General features: G+C 44.6%; 1 protein-coding gene across 1 annotated transcript in view; it reads right to left on the bottom strand.

Annotated features, from left to right (window-relative positions):
- Positions 1–23,469, bottom strand: part of VWF (von Willebrand factor) — a 183,061-nt gene that overhangs the window by 33,233 nt on the left and 126,359 nt on the right. Inside the window, exons 35-38 of the mRNA XM_006170833.3 lie at positions 13,011–13,231; positions 7,834–8,026; positions 7,294–7,635; positions 4,764–4,963 (exon numbers count right to left, since the gene is read on the bottom strand). Coding sequence (XP_006170895.1) covers positions 4,764–4,963; positions 7,294–7,635; positions 7,834–8,026; positions 13,011–13,231 — 956 coding nt within the window. The remainder of the gene's footprint in view (positions 1–4,763; positions 4,964–7,293; positions 7,636–7,833; positions 8,027–13,010; positions 13,232–23,469) is intronic.

Below are 23,469 nucleotides of genomic sequence, written 5' to 3'. Positions count from 1 at the left end.
AGGAATGGGCTGGGAGTGACCTGGGCATCGTGGGTGGGGCAGGTGGTTGAAGACGATTACAGAGGCCCTGCACATCCCCTAGGAGTCTACACTTAACTCGGGGGTAAGGAGCAGCCTGGGCGGTTCGTAAGCAGGACTCTGCCTCTGCAGGAAGAGTGTAGAGTAGCAAAGAGCCTGGGTCAGCAAGTGGGATGGAGGAGGAAAGGGCCAGGAACAGGACACCCTAGAAGGCTCAGGGCAGCTCTCCAGGGTTCGTCCAGAGCTGGGAAGACCCAGGGGAGGGGCACAGGGTGCTGGCCTCCGAGGGCTGGGCAGGGGATTGAAAGTGATGAAAGGAAAGGGTCACATTTTCTCCTTTTTTCCTCTCTCTTTTTAAACGCGGACCTCAAATATCTAAACTTGAAAACACAGTATACAACTTTCCAACCATCCTGAGAGTGGGCAGCACAGTAAATGACCAAAAGCAGGTTCTCAACCTCTTTCTATAGGGGTTTTCATTTTCTCAGGAAGTTGTAACGAGGCCCACCAGCTTCTGAAAGTGTCAGGGGCAGCTCTACCGGCCTGAGCGGGCTACATCACAACTGGCCAGCAGATGGCGCTCCTGCATAGGCCCAAGCCTACAGGGTCCAAAGGACAATCAGCACGACTTAGCTGTTTGACGGGAGCCAGGCTGGAGCTCACATTAAAGAAAGGGGGGAAAAGGCAGGCCTACAAAAAAAATTAACAGACATAAGAATGGAAAGTTATCTGTTGATGTAATATGACAAAATCTATCATTTGATTTGCATGTGCCTCATACATGCTGGGAAAAAATATGTTGCAAACTATAAAGATGTGCAATGATTAAATTTTAAAATGTTCAAGTTGAGCCCAGCAGGTGGCATCATGATTAAGGCATTGGACTCCCATATGTTCGACTGCAGTTCAAGTCCCTGACCCGGTGGCTCGAAACTCATGTCAGGCATGTGTGCATGGAAGAATGGAAGAGAAGGGACTGCAGTGTGGCCATCCCCCCAAGGGGTGGTTTCTCACTTTGTCTCTCTCTGTCTCTCTCTGGTAAGTGCACACACCCTATAGCAGAAATCTCTCTTTAAAAAAAAATGTAAGTTAGTGTTGGCATTTCACAAAGGGCACCATAGGGATGGACTGGTTTAGCCTTCACAGTCTACACGTATGCATATGTCAGAACTCACCCGGATATCTACATTGGATGTGTGCAATGTACTGAATTCCAATTGCATCACAATAAAGCTTTTTAAAAGGAAAAAATAAGGGAGAGGGGCCTACAGAGAACACAACAGAGGAAAACTGACATCTTCGAAGTCCGAGGTGGGAGAAGGGACAAGAGAGGGGATTATCCACCACCTACCATAGCTGGAGGATTGATGGAAGCTGCCGATGAATCGTCAGCACTGAGTCTGTCCCTCGGACAGCAGAGACGGAGAGAGGAGGAAGGCGGGACTGGCCTTGGGCTTCCGAGAAGGGACGCAGTTCTGGCTGAGCTGAAGCAGGGCTGACCGGCACAGCGTCCTCCCCAGCAGCGTTGGCACTGGACAGCCTGCACAGGCTCATCAGTCCCTTCTACCAAAGGCTCCCATCTGTACGGTGAGCTCTGAGTGCATTCGTGAAATAAACGTGAGCTAGGGAAACTGCACGGACTCCACTCTTCTGAAGTTACTGCAATAATTTTATACCCTGGTTTATCTCCTGTGAAAGGCTTTCTTGGCTTTATATTTTGGCCTTTAAAAAATGCATTTAGGGGAACCAGCAGTTGGCGTAATGGCTATGTTGCTGGACTCCCACGTAGTCGACTGCAGTTCGCGTTCCAGACCCGGTGGCTTAAAACTCACACCAGGCACGTGTGCATGCGTGCCCAAGATCCCGAGAGGAGAATGGAGGAGAAGGGATTGCAGCATGACCATTGCCCCTGGGGGGGTGATTTCTCGCTTTCTGTCTCTAATGTCTCTCTCTGTCTGGTGAGCGCACGCGCCCTATAGCAAAAATCTCTCAAAAAAATTAATTAATTAATTAATTAAATTTTTAAAAATTTAAAAAAAAATACACTTAGTAGGAGGTCAGCAGGTGGTATAGTGGTTAGGGGCTGGACTTCCACTTGGCCAAGCACACTCCCACATGGCCGATGGCAGTTCAAGTCTCAGACCGGGTGGGTTGAAAATCGGGCCAGGCGCGTGTACATGAGTGCTCAAAATCCCAGGAGGGGAATGGAGGAAAAGGGACTGAGGCATGTGGTTTCTCACTTTCCCTCTCTCTGGCTCTCCAGCGAGTTCACGCATCCTACGGCAAAACCTTTTTTTTAAAAAATGAGTTTAATGGAAATGTTCTCCCTATCAGATTTTTATTCTTCCTTTTCTGAAAGTAAAAGTTGCAAATGCAGGTGGCTAGATAATCGTTTTCACCCACTTAAATGACTTTTTTCCTGAAATAATCATAATTGGCTGTATTCTCTTTGAAGTTTTCAATTCGTTTTGTTACTTTGATTTTTAAAGTCTATTGATAAGATTGTTTCTATGCCCAAAATATTGTACTATTGGGTAGAATTCTTCACACAGTTCAGATGTGCACCATAACGTGTTGGGCTGCAGGTGAGGGGAGCTGTGAAGAGGGAAATCAGGTCAGAGAGAGAGGAGCGAAGTGGTGGCGAGTTGGAGACACAAAGATGAAGTGCCCAACTTCCTGCTTTCAAGACCCTGCAGATGTCTGACACTCACAGAGCCAAAAACACTGCCAGCTAGCTTACATCTCACCGCAGATGCCCAGGAGGAGGGTAGAGACATCGCTGCCTCCCTCTGAGAGCAAGCACTCGCCCACTGGGGGCTGGTAAGTGGTGCCCACTGTTCAAGCCCTGCAGGCGCCCACGCTGCACAAATGAGAGGAATGGGAGGTCTCGTCAGCTCCCCTGGGGACGACGACAGCACAGGAGATTACTTCATCTGGCAGGCTGAAACATGGACGCGCAATGACGGGGCCCCTCCTAACGCATGTACTCCCCCGTGAGAGCAGACGGGACCCCGAGGACGAGCCCCAACAATTCAGATGGACCAGATGAGATCCATCCAAGTCACAAGCCCTGCAGATGCCCATGCTCACGCTCTAAGGAGAACACAGCTCTAAGGAGACCAGATGGAGCCAGGACACTGGAACACAGGAACCTCCTCCTCATCCGCTGAACAGGACTTGTAAGTGACCCTATAGCACTTTGGGGAGAATCAAGTGAAATTGCCCATTTCCAGGCTTAGAAGAGCAGGACCAGGATAGAATAGCTACTGGACTATTGTCTCCATTACTCTCCACACTGGTTAGTTAGCTTTACGCGAGTTCCCCTCGACGTGGTTAGATAAGGCGGGAAGGCCCCCTGTGCTGGTCCACTTAGTGATGAGGGCACTCTGTGGCCACGACGTGGGGTCTGGCACAGCCCACGGCCATGACACACGGTCTCCTTTGCTAGAAGCCAGATGCGCTCCCACCTCGGCCATGCTCTGCACTCTGCAGGACGGCTGCTGGAATGAGGGACAGGGCACGCACACTGTCCCACACGCACACGGACGTGCTCTGCCCCGCCCTTCAAACACACATGACATCAGCTCTGAAGAGATAGGGCTGCCATTTCAGGGCAAGATGAGGCAGTTTGGTAAATATCTTTTCAAAATGCCCAGGATAACTTCTAAAGAGCTAAAAGAATTGATAACTCTATGACTCCCGAGTAAATCAGCCCAAAAAATATGCAGCAAACGCAGTTTCATAGAGTGGGAAGAATACGATCTTTGGTGTCAGACAGGGTGTGGGGTTTCGAGTTCCTTCCGGTTCCATCACCAGGAACTGTGTCTGTGCATGGGCAAGCTTTAACCTTAATTTAAATCTTCATTTTCCCCGGAAGTTCTTGTGCGTATTCATGAGAGATGCAGGACACCGAGTATATTCTGTCCAAAGGAATGCCGCATACACAAACACAAGCTTCGTGGTCTAATAAGTTTGAAAAGCAAAATCCCTCATGAATACTTGTACTGTACATTAGTTCATTAAAAGCTCTAGGGTCTTGCAATAAAGAAACCCATTTGGGCCAGCCTGTGGCCTGATGGCTGAGGTTGCTGGATCCCAATGGCTAAGCACGAGGTTCAAGTCCTGAACACAGTGGCTTGAGAAACATGTCAGGCACACGTGCATGCAAAAGTCCTAAAAAGAGGAGCGATGGAGAAGAAAGGACTGCAGTGTGACCGTTCCCGGGGGGTGGGTGCTCCCTCACTTTCCCTCTCTCTCCCTGCCTCTCGAGTAAGCACATTCTATCAAAATTAAAAACTACTTATGTCTAGAGGAACACAAGCAACTGTCAATTCCCAGCAAAACACACCTTTGAAAAACAATGAACATATGCTGCTTAGCACCATAAAAGTACACCATATATCTTACTGTATAGCAGACATCCACCATATAAAATATTCTTTCCCCTTTCCCTTCTGGGTCCCTATATCGTTCTACTTACAACAGTTCAATAAGAACAGAATAATGCTAATAACGTGGTATCACTTTGGTGTCTAATCCCATGACTACTCCATGACAGAACTGGACTTGAACCAAGATCCAACTGAATCCAAAGCCATTATGCAATATTTCCTTCCCACTGCTCAACGGCCCCATAGGAGCAGACCCTGCTGACAAAGGTGGAAGGGGGCGATCACTGTTGACACCTCTCCCAGCCAGCCCAGAGGACAGCAGTCCCACAGTAGGTGAGCGGCCAAGGCCCCTACCTGGTGCCGGACTCCATCCTCACCCACGCACTGGGTGCAGGCCTCCTCAGGGACACAGCTGCCTTCCAGCATGACTTGGTGCGGGGGGCAGAAGCAGCCTTCGGAGGGGTGGTCCCCACAGGAGCTTGCATTGCCATCACAGTGCCGGGGACAGCCACGTTCACAGTGGTTGTACTCCAGGGATGGCGGGCAGGACATAGCTGTGGACAGAAGAGGAGGGGGTCTCTCTCAATAGTTCACGCCAGCCAGAGGGAGACAGGCACAGCTCGCTGGATGTGCTCAGGCATCTGACGGACGTGCTAGGGCAGAGACAGCCAGTTTCCACCAATTTTCATCCTCCCCGTCCTCCACAGAATAGTACACCCAGCTGGGCACATGGTCACCCAGCATGGACACTACACTTCCCAACCTCCCTGGCAGCTGAGTGTGGTCATGTGACTAAGTTCTGCCCAGTGAACTACAAGAGGAGTACAGAATCCTATGGCAGCCTCCAGAAATCTTTTTTTTTTTTTTAGAGAGAGAGATTTTTGCTATAGGGCACATGCACTCACCAGAGAGACAGAGATAGAAAGTGTCACCCCCCCACCCCCAGGGGGATGGCCATGCCACAATCCCTCTATACTCCTCTCAGGACTCTGGGTACACACACGCACACGCACACGTGTGCACACCTGCCATGTTCCAAGGCACCGGTTCCAGGACTTGGACTGCGATTGGCCATGTGGGAATCCAGTAATGTAACCATTATGCCATCTGCTGGTTCCCAAGAATCTTTTTTTAAAGGACAGTTGGACATGTCTTTGGTCCTTTGTCCACCTCTCCTTCTCCACCACCCCCAATGCTCCCACACCCCCCACATCCTCTCTAACCCACACCTCAGAACATAAATGTGATAGCTAGAGCTCTCTCTTAAACCATGAAGAAAAAGAAAATACCCAAGTGAGAACAGAGTGTAGCACTGGAATTCAGTCTGAGGTCCCAATGAGCTGCAAGTACCTCCTTCTGACAACCTTTCTAACAGAATTTTCCACTACTTGTAGCCAAATCTAACCCTAACTAATTACAAACCTGTGTGTCTCTAACAAGTTCTGTGGTCCTTTCTTTTGAATACAGATGTATTTTAATGTTTTAAAGTCCTCATGAAATTAAATAAAGGATCCACAGCTGTGAAGAGTTGCTTTGGGCGCAAAGCTACAAGGTGATTTACTCCCCCACTTGGACCTCGCTCCACAACTTCCTCACTCTCGGTGCCAAGGCAGACAAGGAAGGTTCTGGTTTGGAACCAAAGGTTCAACTGCTGGACACAGTGGTTTGGAACACCAAAATCTGTGTTTCTGTGTGTGCACAATAAATAGCCAGGTGGTACACCAAGAAATCAGTCAGCAGAGAAGGGGCTCTCAGTAGCGTAGAAACTAACATCTACCCCTCGGTCTGCAGGCAGAAGGCAGCACTGTTGGACTCAGAGAATCAGAACTCCAAGGAACACAGTGGTTCTTTTTCCATTTGTTTGTTTGTGTTTCTGTTTTTACTATAGAGCATGTGCACTCTCCATAGAGAGACAGAGAGAAAGGGAAAGTGAGAAATCAGCCCTCAGGGGAATGGCCACACTACTGTCCCTTCTCCTCCACTGTCCCCTCTCAGGATTTTGGGCACACAAACATGTGCACACATTGGGCTTATTTTTCAAGCCACCAGGTCTGGGACCCAAACCACTCCATTGGCCATGTAGGATCCAGCTATCTGAGCTACCACACAACCAGGTGGCCCCATGGGGTTCTCTAACCCACTTCACTAATTCTAAGATGCAAAAAGGGTGTTCAAGAAAGACTAAGAGAACAGCCAGTCACCAGGTGAGCTGAGACTTGGATGCCCAAGCTCTCCAGGACCAGGTTAGAGCTGCTGACAACTCTGACCGAGGCTTCAACATACTTGCACACAATGATTTTGCTAAAAAGAAAAAAAAAAAATCAGGGATTACATCTGATGATTTCAGGTATTCAAGTTCAGTGTTCTTTTCCCTCCAATAGGCCTTGGAAGCAAATCTGGTTCACTCTGATTTCCCCTGCATTTCATATGATAAAAAAATGCCAAGTCTGAGCAGGGAAGCTGACCTTGAGGGAGAGAGACCTGCACCCACAACCCTGTCACATCTGCAATGAAGAAGCTTCTTGATAACGAAATAGCAAACTTCTCACACTTCAAAAAGTCTTGCTTGGGCATGGCTACTCTGTGAGCCTTCACTGAAGCCAGTGGGATTTCAAATTCAATGTGGCGGGTTACACCACACTTTGCTGATACCTCTAGGTAGCTAATGGATTAAAATCACAGTTATCTAAATGACAGAAATACCAGTAGAAAGGATGGTGCTTTAATTTGCAGAGAAATGCTACGTTCGAAGTACTTCTCTGTCTACCATTTTACTTGACCCCAACTAGAAGCCTAGGTAATAAGACATACAGGGATCTTAATGTCCGTTAGCCACACCCTCAGCTGGTCTCCAGGATGTTCAGGGGTGCTTGTGCAGACTCACCACAGAAATCAGTTGTCCTCCAGTCAACACAGACGCCATTGGTCCGACAGAGGTGGGCATAAGAGGCGATCACTTCACATGCCTGTTCCCGGTGGCAACTGTCCTGCTGGCAGATGGCATGGAACGTGGCTGGGGCAACAACCTTGTGGCACTCAGCAAACAGAGTCGAGAGGAGGACCTGGCAGTCGGAGCCGTCAGAGACAGGACATTGCTCCTCTGGAACGGGCTGGCACGTCTGCCCTGGCTGTGGCACAGTCCATTCCTGGATAAGCTTTTTCCAGTCTGTGGTGACTGTGCCATCCCTCAGCATGAAGTCATTGCCCCCATTCTCATCACAGATCCCTGGGAAAACAAGGGAAGACAATGTGGGAGGCCAACACACTGACTCAGAGACTGGCCATTCTCTATTCCCACGTGGTCTGAATCTTGCCACTGGGCCTCTGCTCCGGTCCCAGACATATAGGCACTCGAGAGCCCCAGTGGTACTCCAAGTAAGGTCTCCAAATGTAAGGGAGCAGGGAGTCGAGAAGGCGTTCTTACCACAGAGGCCGTACATCTTTGAAGCAAAGGTCTTGGGGCTCAGCTGCAGCTGGAACTCATTATTTTGTGGAGTGAATGTCAAGATATGGCCAAGATGGTTGAATCGGACCTCATGCATGATGGCACCATAGACGCTGGCTTCCATGTTCCCGCCCGTGTAAGGGACAGAGACCACTCTCCCATTCACTGCCACCTGCCCAAAGAAGCAAAATTTCCTCGTAGTCCTAGCAACAAGGAATCCCAGAGCTTCACTCTTACTTTCCCACTGATGCTGATGAGAGTCCCTGCATACACATCACACTCAACTGCAATGTTAGCCACAAACCCTGGTAGCTGTCAGTAGCTCCTCTGAAACAAAGGGGCTTTACAGGACTCAACAGAGAGGTCGACAGGAAAACAATACTGTTACGATACTGTACAGACAGCCATGCACCTGCACTAGGGGTCAAAGGGAACCATGAGTCTGTGTGACTCAACAAGGAAGGGTTATTCCTTCAAGGTAGGCTGGGAAAGTCGCCATTTTGCCAGTTCATCAGGGCAGTGTCTCCTGGAGTCTCTAACGGGGCAGCTAAAGGTTCCTGTGTGGGTGTTTGCCATTAGAAGCTCTTACATTGGAGGCTCCACCACCTATCAGATCGAATACATTAGAATGTATTCACGCCCTGCCATGACTACAATTTTTGCTAAATAATTTTAGAAGAATTTTTTTTACCATTTCGATTTTCAAATTTTTTGGCTAAGAGTTATTCATTTAATACATGCCTAGCTATGATTTTTCAGCAATTAGTCACATTCAAGAATTCTTGCAGAGTGAGAAAATCTAGCCTCCAAGTTGTTTTCAGGCAATGAAACATTTATGATGTCTAAATGAGCAAGTAAAGAAGTTGGCACCATGGAACCTTTCATAAATATTTAATCAAACACTGATTTCTATCAGTTTTGCAGCTTTCTTTGTAAATTTTGGAGCCATCCGTTTTGTTTAGGCTCTCAATACTCCCCTTTGGAAAGCTTACAGGCCCTACACACTGGGCTCATGATGCTTCCTGGGTAGACTGTCCTGGCATCCACCCCAGTTCCTCACCAGAACCATAAACTGGCACTAAATTCACAATTTTCACTATTTAATGCTGTCAACATTGATTCTGTCACAGAGAAAGGAGCAACAGGAAGACCCTGCAATCACAGAGGTAGAAGGGAATAGCTGCCACCCCACATGTGCTGATGCCATTCTGTCCCTCACCCATCCTGGACCAATAGGCAGGCCCAAGCCAAGCTGCTTACCTGAGCTCATCAGCAGAGAGCCCCATCCAGCCTGCTCTGGGGGAGGAAGGCTCTCTGGCCTTCAAGAACCAATACCTGGTTCCTACAATCCCAGAGAGAGAAGGACAACAGGGAGACCTGGCAAGCCCAGAGACAGAAGGCAGGAGCTGCACTGCCCCATGTGTACTGGTGTTACTCTGTCCTCACCCTTCCAGGACCAACAAGAAGACCCAAGCCAAGCTGCTACGTTTGAGCTCACCAGCAGAGAACCCTAGCCCAGCCTGCTCTAGGGGAGGAGGGCTCTCCAGCCCGCATGGTGCACTTGTGCACAGTGGTCTACCTTCTTACATTCCACCTGAAAGCTCAACTTCCGTCCACATGGAGAACAGTTAGATTTGGATATACAAGAATCAAACCCCTGAAAATAGAAAACCCTGGAGGAGCTCTTTCGCCATTACTCCCTTAGCAGTAAAAAGAGAGAAACTCCTCTCAGAGCTTAGGTATGTCATAGAGAAGTACAGGATCACACGGCTACAGAAACACACTCCTAAGAAGTAGGGAAAAGTGAGTATACCATCAGATGACTAACAATCAAGAGTCCCAAGAAACAGAATAAAATCAGGAGATACTTCTCACCAACAATGCACAAACACAAGAGATCACAGAAATGTTGGAAAAAGAATTCAGAATGTTCATTCTAACAATATTCAATGAGATGCAAGAGAAAACATATAACCAATTCCAGAACATGAGAAAATCCTTTCGTGACTTGAAGGAGGAACTCCATAAAGAGACACAATGAAAAAAGAATCAAGTAGAATGTCTGGAGACAAAGAATATGATGCAAGAAATCGAAACCTCCCTCAAAAATATCGACAGCAGATCAGACCACACAGAAGAAAGAATCTCTGACCTTGAAGACAATACCTCTGATTTAGTCCGAGCAACTGAAAAGAAGAGTAACCATTAAAAATGAGGACAAATATGGAAAGTCCTAGACACCATTAATCAACTGAATACCCACGGAATATGTGTCTCAGAAAGGGAAGAGACAGGTAAAGGCATAGAAAACATCATTCATAATATAATAGCTGTAAACTTTCCAAATTTAAAGAGACATGCAGGTTTCAAAATCCAGGAGACACAAGGACACAAAATAGATATAAGAAGAGTTTCTTCAAGGTATATTATAGCCAAATGGGTAAAAATCAAAGAAAAAATTCTAAAAATGGCAAGAGAGACATGCCAAGTTACTTACAAACATTATCCCATTAGACTAATATCAAATCTCTCAACTGAAACATTGTCGCCAAGGAAAGAATGGGAAGACATATTTAAAACTCCGAAAGAAAAGCAATTTTAGCCAAGAGTACTATACCCAGAAAAACTATCCTTCAAATGGGAAGGAGAAAATAAATCATTCCCAGATAAACAAATGCTGAAAGAATTCACCAAAATGAAACTGGTTCTTCAGGAAATACTTAAGGGACTATTATACCAGGGAGACAAATATAAGTAAGAGAATACAAAACAACTAGGGAAAAAAGTGTAAATCCATACATACTGATAACATCGAATGTCAGGAACAAATTAACGCAGATTCGACTATCTTACACACAACTAGATTTAATTACAAATCCACCAATTAGTTGATAAACAATTGTCCCCACAGGTTTAAATTTATATATTTATTATAACCATTATTCATCGTATAAAACTAGATAATAGAAGAAAAATCCAAACTATTACACTGAGTCTTTCCTTGGAATGAATTCCAAAAAAGGCTAAAATCAAGAACTTTTTTTTTTTTTTTTTGGAGAAATTTTCGCTATAGGGCGTGTGCGCTCGCCAGACAGACAGAGAAAGACATAGAGCCAGAAAGCGAGAAATCACCCCCCAGGGTGGACGGCCAGACCGCAATCCCTTCTCCTTCATTCTCCTCTCAGGATCTTGGGCACGCACACACGCACATGCGCCCGGCGTGAGTTTTAAGCCACCGGGTCCAGGAGGCGAACCACGGTTGACTACGTGGGAGTCCAGCGACATAGTCATTACGCTAACTGCTGGTTCCCTAAAATCAAGAACTCTGTAAAGTCTAGAAATCATCAAATCACTGGCTTTGCCATGTCTTTACTTTTTAAAAAAAATAACCATTTACTTTTTTTATTTATCATTTTTTAAAATTTGCTACAGGGCACATGCTCTCACCAGAATGGGAGAGAGAGATTAAGAGACAGAGAGAGAGTGATAAAGCAAGCCACCGATCCAGGACTCAAACCATGGTTGGCCATGTGGGAGTCCAACACCTCAACCACCATATCACCTGCTCGCCCACCATGTCTTCACTTTTAAGCATCTCTTTCCAATTTTGTTTTATTTTTGCTTTTTTGAGAATTACTTCTTTATGCACAGTACAGTACTATGGTCTTATAAGAACTCACAGTGTGTGAGTAAAAGTGTTCTTTTTCTATCTCTTCGCAATGAGATATTGTTACCTATCTCTAACTATGCCAATGATTGCTACTCACAGATGTTATTCTCAAATTATAAATCCTATGGGGACCAGCAGTTAGCACAATGGCTATGTTGCTGGGCTCCCATGCAGTCAACTGTGGTTTGAGTCCTAGACCCGGTGACTTAAACTCATGCCAGGCACATGTACATGCGTGCCCAAGATCCTGAGAGGAGAATGGAAGAGAAGGGATTGTGGCATGGCCACAATCCCCCCGGGGGTGATTTCTCATTCTCTGTCTCTCTGTCTCTCTCTGTCTTTCTCATGAGTGCACATGCCCTATAGCAAAAACCTCTTCAAATAAATAAATCCTATCTCCCACAGTCTTCTATGTGGAAATTGCAAGTTTTTCTTTCATCAGCTATGTTAAGATTATCTTTGTTAATTTATAAGATCGTTTGTTGCCTGATTTTTAACCAATATGTTTTTCTTAAGAACTGTATCTCACAGTAAAGAACACCATAGACATGGGACCAGCAGATGGCATAATGGTTATGTTGCTGGACTCCCATGTAGTCAACCATGGTTCAAATCGCAGACCCGGGCGGCTTAAAACTCACGCCGGGCACCTATGCATGTGTGCCCAAGAGCCCAAGAGGAGAATGGAGGAGAAGGGATTGCGGCATGGCCACCCCCCCCCCAAGGGGCTGATTTGTCGCTTTCTGTCTCTGTCTGTCCCTGTCCATTCAGCAAGCACATGCACCCTATAGCAAACATCTCTCTACGAAAAGAAAAGAAAAAGAACATCATAGACAATCCAGTGCATACTACTTGCAAAATAACCATTGGAGTGGGTTTTATATGTTTACAACATAATATAATATTAAATGTTGAAGGTGGTGAATATGTTTATATACTCGATTTATTTATTACATATGGTATCCATGTTTTTAAAACCATTCTGTACCCTACAAAGCTATATTATGATTATATGTAAATCATAAATTACACTAAGACTTAAAGAGAAAAAAATAAAAATGGAAATAATAAAAAAGAAGAAAAAAATGACTCTGTCTTACAAATATGGACCCAAAGAAGATAAAATCGCAACGAGACAAGGGAGATGGCAAGAAAGCAAAGTAGCGTTCTCCAAGCCAGGCAAAAAGAGACAATCACAATATTTGAGGGGAACAAAACGGAAAATGATCTGTTGATGATAGCTTGTATGACAGTATCTTTAGCTGGACTAATATATAATATATTCATGTTGGGAAAATTAATTTTGTAAGCTGTAATGATATACAGTGATTGAATGTATAAAAAACTAAAAAATAAATAACTTTTTAAAAGGGCAGAGATCCTAACATGAGAGAATCAGCTGCCACTAAAATCAACTGCCACTGGGTCCACGTGGCTTCTGAGTCCTGCCGCTTCCTTTGCAAGGGCCACGGAAAGCACCTCTCACCTCCATGTTGCTGTGCAGCTCCACTGACAGGCCATCATGCTTCACCTCAATGGATTTCATGCAGGTCTGCCTCGCCCCAGGGCTGCAGGCTCCTTTATGAAGAATCACCTCCAGGTCCTGCTCCTTGTTGTGAAACAGGACATAGGAACAGCTGCCAGTCAGCTTGAAATTCTGCCCATCGAAGGTCACGATGTGTCGCGTAGAGCTGCCCATGCACACACCTGAAAGGGAAGAGCAGAAGAAGGGTGTGACATGGCCCAAGCTCCCATACCTGATGTTACAAGCAAAGAGGCTGTTTACCTGTGTGCACTGGTGTGGCCACATTGCACACAGGTAAATAGAGTGGAGATCTGAATAGGCCCTTTGAGGTCATATAGTCCAATATCTGCCGTTTTACAGATTAGGAAACTGAGAGTCTGACCGCTAGAGAGGTTTAGATAAGCAACACTGGCTATTAAATATTTTCCTGGAGGGATCGGCAGATAGCATAATGGCTATGTAGCTGGATTCCCATGTAGTCGACCACGGTGGCTTAAACTCACGCCGGGCGCGTGTGCGTGCGTGCCCAAGATCCCGAGAGGAGAATGGAGGAGAAGGGATTGCGGTGTGACCATCCCCCCTGGGGGGTGATTTCTCACTTTTTGTCTCTGTCTTTCTCTGTCTTTCTGGAGAGCGCACACGCCCTGTAGCAAAAGCCTCTCCAAAAAATATATGTTTTTTCCCCTGGAAAAGGTTTAGAAGAACAAATCGTACATTAAAATGTAGCAAATTATACAACCATCCTTCCAAAAACTTCACATGTGCAATGTGAAAGATGTGCTCTACAGGGATGCCTTGGCCCAGGAAACAAAGCTAAGTTCCAGCAGCGTTATAAGTCATTGAGGCCATGAGGGACTGAGCGAGCTATGAGCTCACAGTCTCGCTGTAAAGAAAATTCACCTAAAGACACATGTGTCCTTCTAGCTGCCAAGTGACTAACTGCGCAAGTGGCCATGTTGACTTAGTATCTTAAACGATGTCACAGAGAATTCTTTCCAGAGCCAAAACAAACGGTTGTGTCACACTGCTCCCTCATTCGACGCTCATTAATTCACATAATCAGCAAATTCTCAAGGTTCCTATTAAAACACCATTTGTGAATACTGATCATTTTGCTTGTACATAAAATAATTTGCTAACAATCCCTACACTGGATGTCTGACTGTCATTGGGGAAACTGATCTTGGACCTGAACAAAGTCGGAGATAAGCGTTCCAGGTAAAGCAGGGCCATATTCACACGGGGGTGAATGAAAGTCTAAGGCTGAAAGACAGATTCAGGGGACCAGGGAAGCCTCACTCACAGTCAGGCCTGGGGCAGCCTCTCCCTGCATGAGCAACTGCCAAGGCAGCCCCTGCATGACAGATGACAGGTCTGGATCCTCCTTTATCAGAGCTCAGCTGCCTCCCAGCTCCTCCACTCAAATCCCCTAAGTCTGTGTGCAATCTGTCTTCTCCAAGTGGCAGTACTGAGCGGTCTACTGGCATCTTGCTGCACGTGATCTCCAGTGCAGCAGGCACTAGTATTGTCAAGTCGAGGACTCAGTCCCAACGGTCGCGAGAATGCAGTCAATTTCAAGGCCAGGAAGTGGCTTTAGCAGGCCACTGGTTAAGACAACTGAATCCTACATGGCCTACTATGCAGTTTGAGTACTGGACAAGGCAGCTTGAGAAACATGCCAGGCACATGAGCGTGTGTACCCAGAATCCCAAGATGAGAATAGAGGAGAAGGTTTCATGGTATGACCGTTCCCCAAGGCAGGGGAGGTGTTTCTCACTTTCCCTCTCTCTCTCTCTCTCTCTCTGTGTCTCTTTCTGGGGAGTACATGTGCCCTACAGCAAAACTGAAAAAAAAGAAAAGAACTGGCTTCAGTTTGCACTAGGCAAAGTAATGAGAACAGCTCTGCCTATCTGTCAAGAGGAACTGTGACAATGAGATTGATACTCGGGACAGAGAAACTGGGGACTGTCTTCTGTGCCGCCACTGACTTGCACTATGACCTTGATAAACTGCTTAACCTCTACGACCCTCTCCTGCCCCTCTGTATAATAGGATTATAACTGCTATCTTTAGGGTTGTGGAGAGAGTCAGTTACAATATAAATGAAATGGGGACGGCAGGGAAGGGCACAGGACCTGGTGGCTTCCTCACTTTCTTTCTCTCTCTCTCGCTCTCATTCTCGCTCTGTCTCTCTAATCAGATTAAAATAAATAAGTAAATAAAGTTAAAACAATATAGATAACAGTGCATGACACACATGTGCATTTTAATAAATACATGAGCGTGTCTCGTCAATCTTACGAATAAGTGAATGTCACAAACAACAGTTTGTAGTAATAAAATTTCCAGGTGTTAAGGATATTACAGCTTGAATTCCCCCATCTCTGAAATACCAAATTCACTCCAAATAAACTATTACATTTTACTCCAGCTTATTGATAGTTTTCGTTTTTTTTTTTTTTCTTTTGGAGAGGTTTTTGCTATAGGGCACGAGCGCTCACCAGACAGAGAGAGATAGAGAGATAGAAAGTGAGAAATCACCTCCCAGAGGGCGATGACCACATCACAATCCCCTCTCCTCCATTCTCCTCTTGGGATCTTGGGCACGCACGTACACGCGCCCGTTGTGATTTTAAGCCACCAGGTCCAGGACTCGAACCGCGGTCGACTACATAAGAGTCCAGCGACATAGCCATTACGCTAACTGCTGGTCCCGCTTATTGATAGTTCTAATGACCCACATATATTTCAGTGCTCAGGATACAGAGAAAATTAAGCTGAACCGATTAAAAAATCAATGTAGGGGCCGCACGGTGATGCAGTAGTGATGCAGTACTGTGAGGCCGGCCCCTGTGGAGGGTCCCAGGTTCACGGGCAGAGACGTACATGGCACGACATGAGCCCACGTCCTGGGGCCGGCTGAGCTGCAAGTGGATCACAGAATGAGGGCAAGGCTGGGGGTGCCCCTCTATCTCTCTCTCTCTCTCTCTCTCTCTCTCTCCAACTCATAGAAGAAAGAAGTAAACGTTCAGAAAAAAAGTAATATTCAAGAGTTCTACAATAAAATATTAGGAGTTATCAAATAGTATCACAGAACACATGATACCCCTTAAAAATACTTTCTGAAATCATTTCACCTTGCCTTTCTCCTTTCTTCAATGTATTCCTACTCACGATCTTTCTACATGATAACAGAAATACCTGTGATGGAATATGATATTAAAACTTTGGGCGGATTGTCAAATATAATGGGTACCAGACACTGGAGGGAATTGTTAGACCAAAACACAAATGTTCGAGTAGACATCCAGGTACCCAAAGACAAGGTGCCATTTCTATATTTCCCACAGATCTCTCAAACACAATATAGAACACTATGGAGAACAAATTAAGCCACTAGGCAAAAAATATGCCTTCTAAATATGCATAACTAGAAAGAAGGATATAACCAAACTTTAAAACAACTATTGGGTTGTCAGAAAAGTCATAATGCATTTTTGCACAGAAAAATGTGAGAAAAAATACATCATGACTTTTCCACTGACCCAATTTTAATAAGATAAAGAGAAAATAATACCAAATCTCAACAAACAAACTCTAACCTTGATAGACTTTGTCATGAGGAAGGAAAACTGTAATGAAGAAAGGACAGGGATGGGAACCAGCAGTTAGCATAATGACTATGTCGCTGGACTCCCACATAGTCGACCGCGGTTCGAGTCCCGGACCTGGTGGCTTGAACTCACGCCGGGCGCGTGTGCGTGTGTGCCCAAGATCCCGAGAGGAGAATGGAGGAGAAGGGATTGCAGCGTGACCATCCCCCCTGGGGGGTGATTTCTCGCTTTCTGTCTCCCTGTCTGTCTCTGTCTGTCTGGCGAGCGTACACGCCCTATAGCAAAAACCTCTCCAAAAAATAAAAAAAGAAAGGAGAGGGGAGCAAGCAGCAGGCCTAAAATTTCTCTAAACCACTGCCATCAGAAAAAGAAGTCCATCCTAAGTGTAAACCTATATCAAGATCCCAAGAGGAGAATGGAGGAGAACAGAATGCAGTGTGGCCATCTCCCTGGGGGCAATTTCTCGCTTTCTGTCTCTCTGTATCTCTCTTTCTGGTGAGTGTGCATGCCCTATAGCCAAAAAAAAAAGAATGAAAGAGAAAAAAAAAGACTTTCTCAGATAAACAAATGTTTGTTGAAAAAAGCTGAGGTAGCTCATCACAACTAGACCTTCCTTACAAGAAATGCTAAAGGGAGTTCTTCAACTTGAAATGTTGCTAGACAGCAACACAAAAGCACTCAAAAATATAAAGCTCCTGGTAAAGGTAAATACCTAGACAAATACAGATACATAATATGTATTACTGTAATGGTGATATGCAATCCCTTTGAATTCTGCTATAGGACTTAAAAGACAAGAGTAACTATAACTATTAAAATAGTTTCATGAATACACAATATAAAGGGATCTAAATATTAGACAGACCAATATGCAAATGTTCAAAACAAAAGTTGTGACATCAATAGCACACAGTGGAGGGGAGGGAGTAGAAGAGTAATGTTTTTACATGCAGTTTAAGTTAAGTTGTCATCAGCTTAAAACAGATTGCTACAACTAGAGGCTGTTTTATATAAGCCCCCTCCCTGGTATCCACAGAGAAAATACCTAGGGGGGACCAGCAGTTGGCATAATGGTTATGTCACTGGACTCCCATGTAGTCGACCGTGGTTCGAGGTTCGAGTCTGGGACCCGGTGGCTTAAACTCATGCCAGGCGCGTGTGCATCTGTGCCCAAGATCCCAAGAGGAGAATGGAGGAGAAGGGATTGCTGCATGGCCATCTCCCCTGGGGAGGTGATTTCTCGCTTTCTGGCTGTCTTTCTGGCGAGCACACGTGCCCTATAGCAAAAAACCTCTCCAAAAAAAGGAAAAGAAAATACCTAGGGGACAAAAAGGGGGATCTAAGCACAATAGTAAAAAAAAAAAAAAAAAAAATCAATGAAACACAAAGAAAGGCAAGAAGAGAAGAGAAGAGGGCCAACAAAGCTACAAAACAGAAAAAAAAAAAATTACCAAAATGGGAACGTTCTACAATAAAATATTAGGAGTTATCAAATAGTATCACAGAACACATGATACCCCTTAAAAATACTTTCTGAAATCATTTCACCTTGCCTTTCTCCTTTCTTCAATGTATTCCTACTCACGATCTTTCTACATGATAACAGAAATACCTGTGATGGAATATGATATTAAAACTTTGGGCGGATTGTCAAATATAATGGGTACCAGACACTGGAGGGAATTGTTAGACCAAAACACAAATGTTCGAGTAGACATCCAGGTACCCAAAGACAAGGTGCCATTTCTATATTTCCCACAGATCTCTCAAACACAATATAGAACACTATGGAGAACAAATTAAGCCACTAGGCAAAAAATATGCCTTCTAAATATGCATAACTAGAAAGAAGGATATAACCAAACTTTAAAACAACTATTGGGTTGTCAGAAAAGTCATAATGCATTTTTGCACAGAAAAATGTGAGAAAAAATACATCATGACTTTTCCACTGACCCAATTTTAATAAGATAAAGAGAAAATAATACCAAATCTCAACAAACAAACTCTAACCTTGATAGACTTTGTCATGAGGAAGGAAAACTGTAATGAAGAAAGGACAGGGATGGGAACCAGCAGTTAGCATAATGACTATGTCGCTGGACTCCCACATAGTCGACCGCGGTTCGAGTCCCGGACCTGGTGGCTTGAACTCACGCCGGGCGCGTGTGCGTGTGTGCCCAAGATCCCGAGAGGAGAATGGAGGAGAAGGGATTGCAGCGTGACCATCCCCCCTGGGGGGTGATTTCTCGCTTTCTGTCTCCCTGTCTGTCTCTGTCTGTCTGGCGAGCGTACACGCCCTATAGCAAAAACCTCTCCAAAAAATAAAAAAAGAAAGGAGAGGGGAGCAAGCAGCAGGCCTAAAATTTCTCTAAACCACTGCCATCAGAAAAAGAAGTCCATCCTAAGTGTAAACCTATATCAAGATCCCAAGAGGAGAATGGAGGAGAACAGAATGCAGTGTGGCCATCTCCCTGGGGGCAATTTCTCGCTTTCTGTCTCTCTGTATCTCTCTTTCTGGTGAGTGTGCATGCCCTATAGCCAAAAAAAAAAGAATGAAAGAGAAAAAAAAAGACTTTCTCAGATAAACAAATGTTTGTTGAAAAAAGCTGAGGTAGCTCATCACAACTAGACCTTCCTTACAAGAAATGCTAAAGGGAGTTCTTCAACTTGAAATGTTGCTAGACAGCAACACAAAAGCACTCAAAAATATAAAGCTCCTGGTAAAGGTAAATACCTAGACAAATACAGATACATAATATGTATTACTGTAATGGTGATATGCAATCCCTTTGAATTCTGCTATAGGACTTAAAAGACAAGAGTAACTATAACTATTAAAATAGTTTCATGAATACACAATATAAAGGGATCTAAATATTAGACAGACCAATATGCAAATGTTCAAAACAAAAGTTGTGACATCAATAGCACACAGTGGAGGGGAGGGAGTAGAAGAGTAATGTTTTTACATGCAGTTTAAGTTAAGTTGTCATCAGCTTAAAACAGATTGCTACAACTAGAGGCTGTTTTATATAAGCCCCCTCCCTGGTATCCACAGAGAAAATACCTAGGGGGGACCAGCAGTTGGCATAATGGTTATGTCACTGGACTCCCATGTAGTCGACCGTGGTTCGAGGTTCGAGTCTGGGACCCGGTGGCTTAAACTCATGCCAGGCGCGTGTGCATCTGTGCCCAAGATCCCAAGAGGAGAATGGAGGAGAAGGGATTGCTGCATGGCCATCTCCCCTGGGGAGGTGATTTCTCGCTTTCTGGCTGTCTTTCTGGCGAGCACACGTGCCCTATAGCAAAAAACCTCTCCAAAAAAAGGAAAAGAAAATACCTAGGGGACAAAAAGGGGGATCTAAGCACAATAGTAAAAAAAAAAAAAAAAAAAAAAATCAATGAAACACAAAGAAAGGCAAGAAGAGAAGAGAAGAGGGCCAACAAAGCTACAAAACAGAAAAAAAAAAATTACCAAAATGGGAACTATAAGACCTTCTTTATCAGCAATTACTGTAAATATAAATAGCATACACTCTCCACTCAAAACATGTAGAGGAGTTTTGGGGTTTTTTTCTTTTTTAAATAAAATAAAATAAGATCTAACTATATAGTGTTTACAAGAGATTCCTTTTAGTTTTAAGGACACAAATAGACTGAAAGTGAAAGAATGGAAAAAGATACTTTATGCCAATGGTAACCAGAAGAAAACAGGACTAGCCAAACATATGTCAGACAAAATAGATGTTAAGTTAAAAAGCAATCTCGGGGGACGAGCAGTTAGCATAACGGCTATGTCGCTGGACTCCCATGTAGTTGACTGCGGTTCGTGTCCCAGACCCAGTGGCTTAAAACTCACGTCGGGCGTGTGTGCATGCGTGCCCAAGATCCCAAGAAGAGAATGGAGGAGAAGGGATTGCAGCATGGCCATCCCTTCCTGAGGGGTGATTTCTCACTTTCTGTCTCTCTGTCTCTGTCTGGTGAGCACACGTGCCCTATAGCAAAAACCTCTTCAAAAAAAAAGGGGGGGCAGCAGTTAGCATAATGGTTATGTTGCTGGACTCCCACATAGTGGACCGCGGTTCAAGTCCCGGACCTGGTGGCTTAAACTCACTCTGGGCACGTGTGCGTGCATGCCCAGGATCCCAAGGGGAGAATGGAGGAGAAGGGATTGCGGTGAGGCCATCCCCCCTGGGGAGTGATTTCTCACTTTCTGTCTCTCTGTCTCTCTCTGTCTGTCTGGCGAGCGCATGTGCCCTGTAGCAAAAACCTCTCCAAAAAAAAAAAAAAAAGCAATCTCAGGAGTGAGAGAAGGACATGGATAACGATAGAAAGGCGAATTAACTAAGCAGATATAACAACTATAAATATATGTGTAACCAACATTACAGAACCAAGCATATGAAGCAAATATTGATAGAACCGAAGGTAAAAGTAGACAGCCACACAATAGTAATAAAATATTTCAATACCCCGCTTCAATAATGACTAGAACATCCAGATAGAAAATCAATAAACAGAGGACTTGAGCAGAACAATAGACCAAGCAGACCTAACAGACATACACAGAACAATCCACCCGACAGCACCAGCACACACATTTTGCTTAAATACACATGGGAGTCTCTGAAATAGATCACTTTCTAGTTCACAAAACAAGTCTTAACAAGTTTAAGAAGATCAAAATTATATTAAACATATTTTATGACCATGATGAAATAAAACTAGAATTCAATAATAGAAGGAAATTTACAAATACATAGAAATTAAATAACACTTGAAAAATCAGTAAGTCAGGGACCAGCAGTTAGCGTAATGGCTATGTCACTGGACTCCCACGTAGTCGACCGCGGTTCGCGTCCTGGACTCCGTGGCTTAAAACTCGCACCGGTCGCATGTGCGTGCGTGCCCAAGATCCCTAGAGGAGAATGGAGGAGAAGGGATTGTGGTGTGGCCATCCTCCCTGGGGAGTGATTTCTCGCTTTCTATCTCTCTGTCTCTCTCTGTCTGTCTGGCAAGCGCACACGCCCTATAGCAAAAACCTCTCAAAACAGTCAGTAAGTCAAAGAAATCAAAAGAGATGGAACCAGCAGTTAGCGTAATGGCTATGTCGCTGGACTCCCACATAGTCGACCGCAGTTCGAGTCCTGGACCCAGTGGCTTAAACTCACAGCGTGTGCGTGCATGCCCAAGATCCCGAGAGGAGAATGGAGGAGAAGGGATTGCGCCATGCCCATCCCGCCCTGGGGGGTGATTTCTCGCTTTCTGTCTCTCTGTCTCTCTCTGTCTGTCTGGCGAGCACACGTGCCCTATAGCTAAGACCTCTCCAAAAAAAAAAGAAAAAAAAAAAGAAATAAAAAAAATTGCGGGGCCAGCTGGTGACATGGTCAATAAGGCAACTGGACCCTATATGTCTGACCACATGGTTTGAATTCTGGACCATGTGGCTGAAAAACACTCCAGCACATGTGTATGCATGCCCAAAACCCCCAAAGGAGAATGAAAGAGAAGAGATTGCAATATGGCCATCTCCCCAGGCATCTGCTTTCCCACTTCCCCTTTCTTAGTTTCCCTCTCTATCTCTCTGGTGAAAACACACATCCTATGGGGAAAAAAAAAATAAGAGAGAGAGAGGAAAATTAGAAAATATTTTGAGACAAATGATAACAAAACACAACCTACCAAAACTTATGGGATACAGCAAAAGTAGTTATAAGGAGGACATTTATAGCAATAAATACCTACATTAAAAAAAAAAAAATCCCTGGGGGACCAGCAGTTAGCGTAATGGCTATGTCGCTGGACTCCCATGTAGTTGACCACGGTTCACATCCCAGACCCGGTGGCTTAAACTCACGCCGGACGCGTGTGCGTATGTGCCCTAGATCCCGAGAGGAGAATGGAGGAGAAGGGATTGCGGCGTCGGGTGATTTCTCGCTTTCTCTCTCTCTCTCTCTCTTCTGTCTGGTGAGCACATGCGCCCTATAGCAAAAACCTCTCAAAAAAAAAAAATCCCTGGGCCAGCCCATATTCTGGTGATTAAGGCAGCCCGATCCCACATGGCCAATCCCAAGGTTCATGTCCCAGCCCTGGAAGCTTAAAAAACATAATAGTCATGTGTACATGCATGTCTAAAATCATGAAGGAGAAGGGATTGCAGCATGACCATGTCCCATAAATGGTGCTTTTTTCCTTTTGCTCTCTCTCTCAGGTGAGTACATAAAAATTAAAAAAAAAAAAAAACCCACACACACAAACACCTCACTTTAAAACCTAAAGAACTAGAAAAAGAAAAACAAGTAAGCCTAAAGTTAACAGAAGAAGGAGAATAATCAAGATTTGAGAAGAAATAAATAAAATAGAAAAACAATGGGAAAAAAATCAGTGAAGCTAAGAATTGGTGTATTAAAGAGCAATAAAACTGAAAACCATTAGCTAGACTAAGAAAAAAGAGAAAACACAAAATTAGAAACAAATGAACAAACATTTGAAGTGATCATATAGAAATAAAAAGGAGTATGAGACTACCATGAAAAATTATACATCAACAAATTGGATAACCTAAAGAAATGAATAAATCCCTGGAACACACGACCTAAGACTGAATGATGAAGAAATTGAAAATGTGTCTCCTACAATAGGAAAGAGACTAAATTAGTAATCCAAACTGGAAATCCTAGTTAGAGCAATAATAGAAGTCATCCAAATCAGAAAATAAGTGATGATATGGTCATTCATGTAGACAAACCCAAAGATACCTCTCTCTCTCTCTCTCTCTCTCTCTCTCTCTCTCTCTCTCTCTC

The sequence above is a fragment of the Tupaia chinensis genome, unplaced genomic scaffold (assembly GCF_000334495.1).
Source record: "Tupaia chinensis unplaced genomic scaffold, TupChi_1.0 Scaffold149011_1, whole genome shotgun sequence".
Taxonomy (NCBI): Eukaryota; Metazoa; Chordata; class Mammalia; order Scandentia; family Tupaiidae; genus Tupaia; species Tupaia belangeri.
This window is presented reverse-complemented; position numbering and strand designations above follow the sequence as displayed.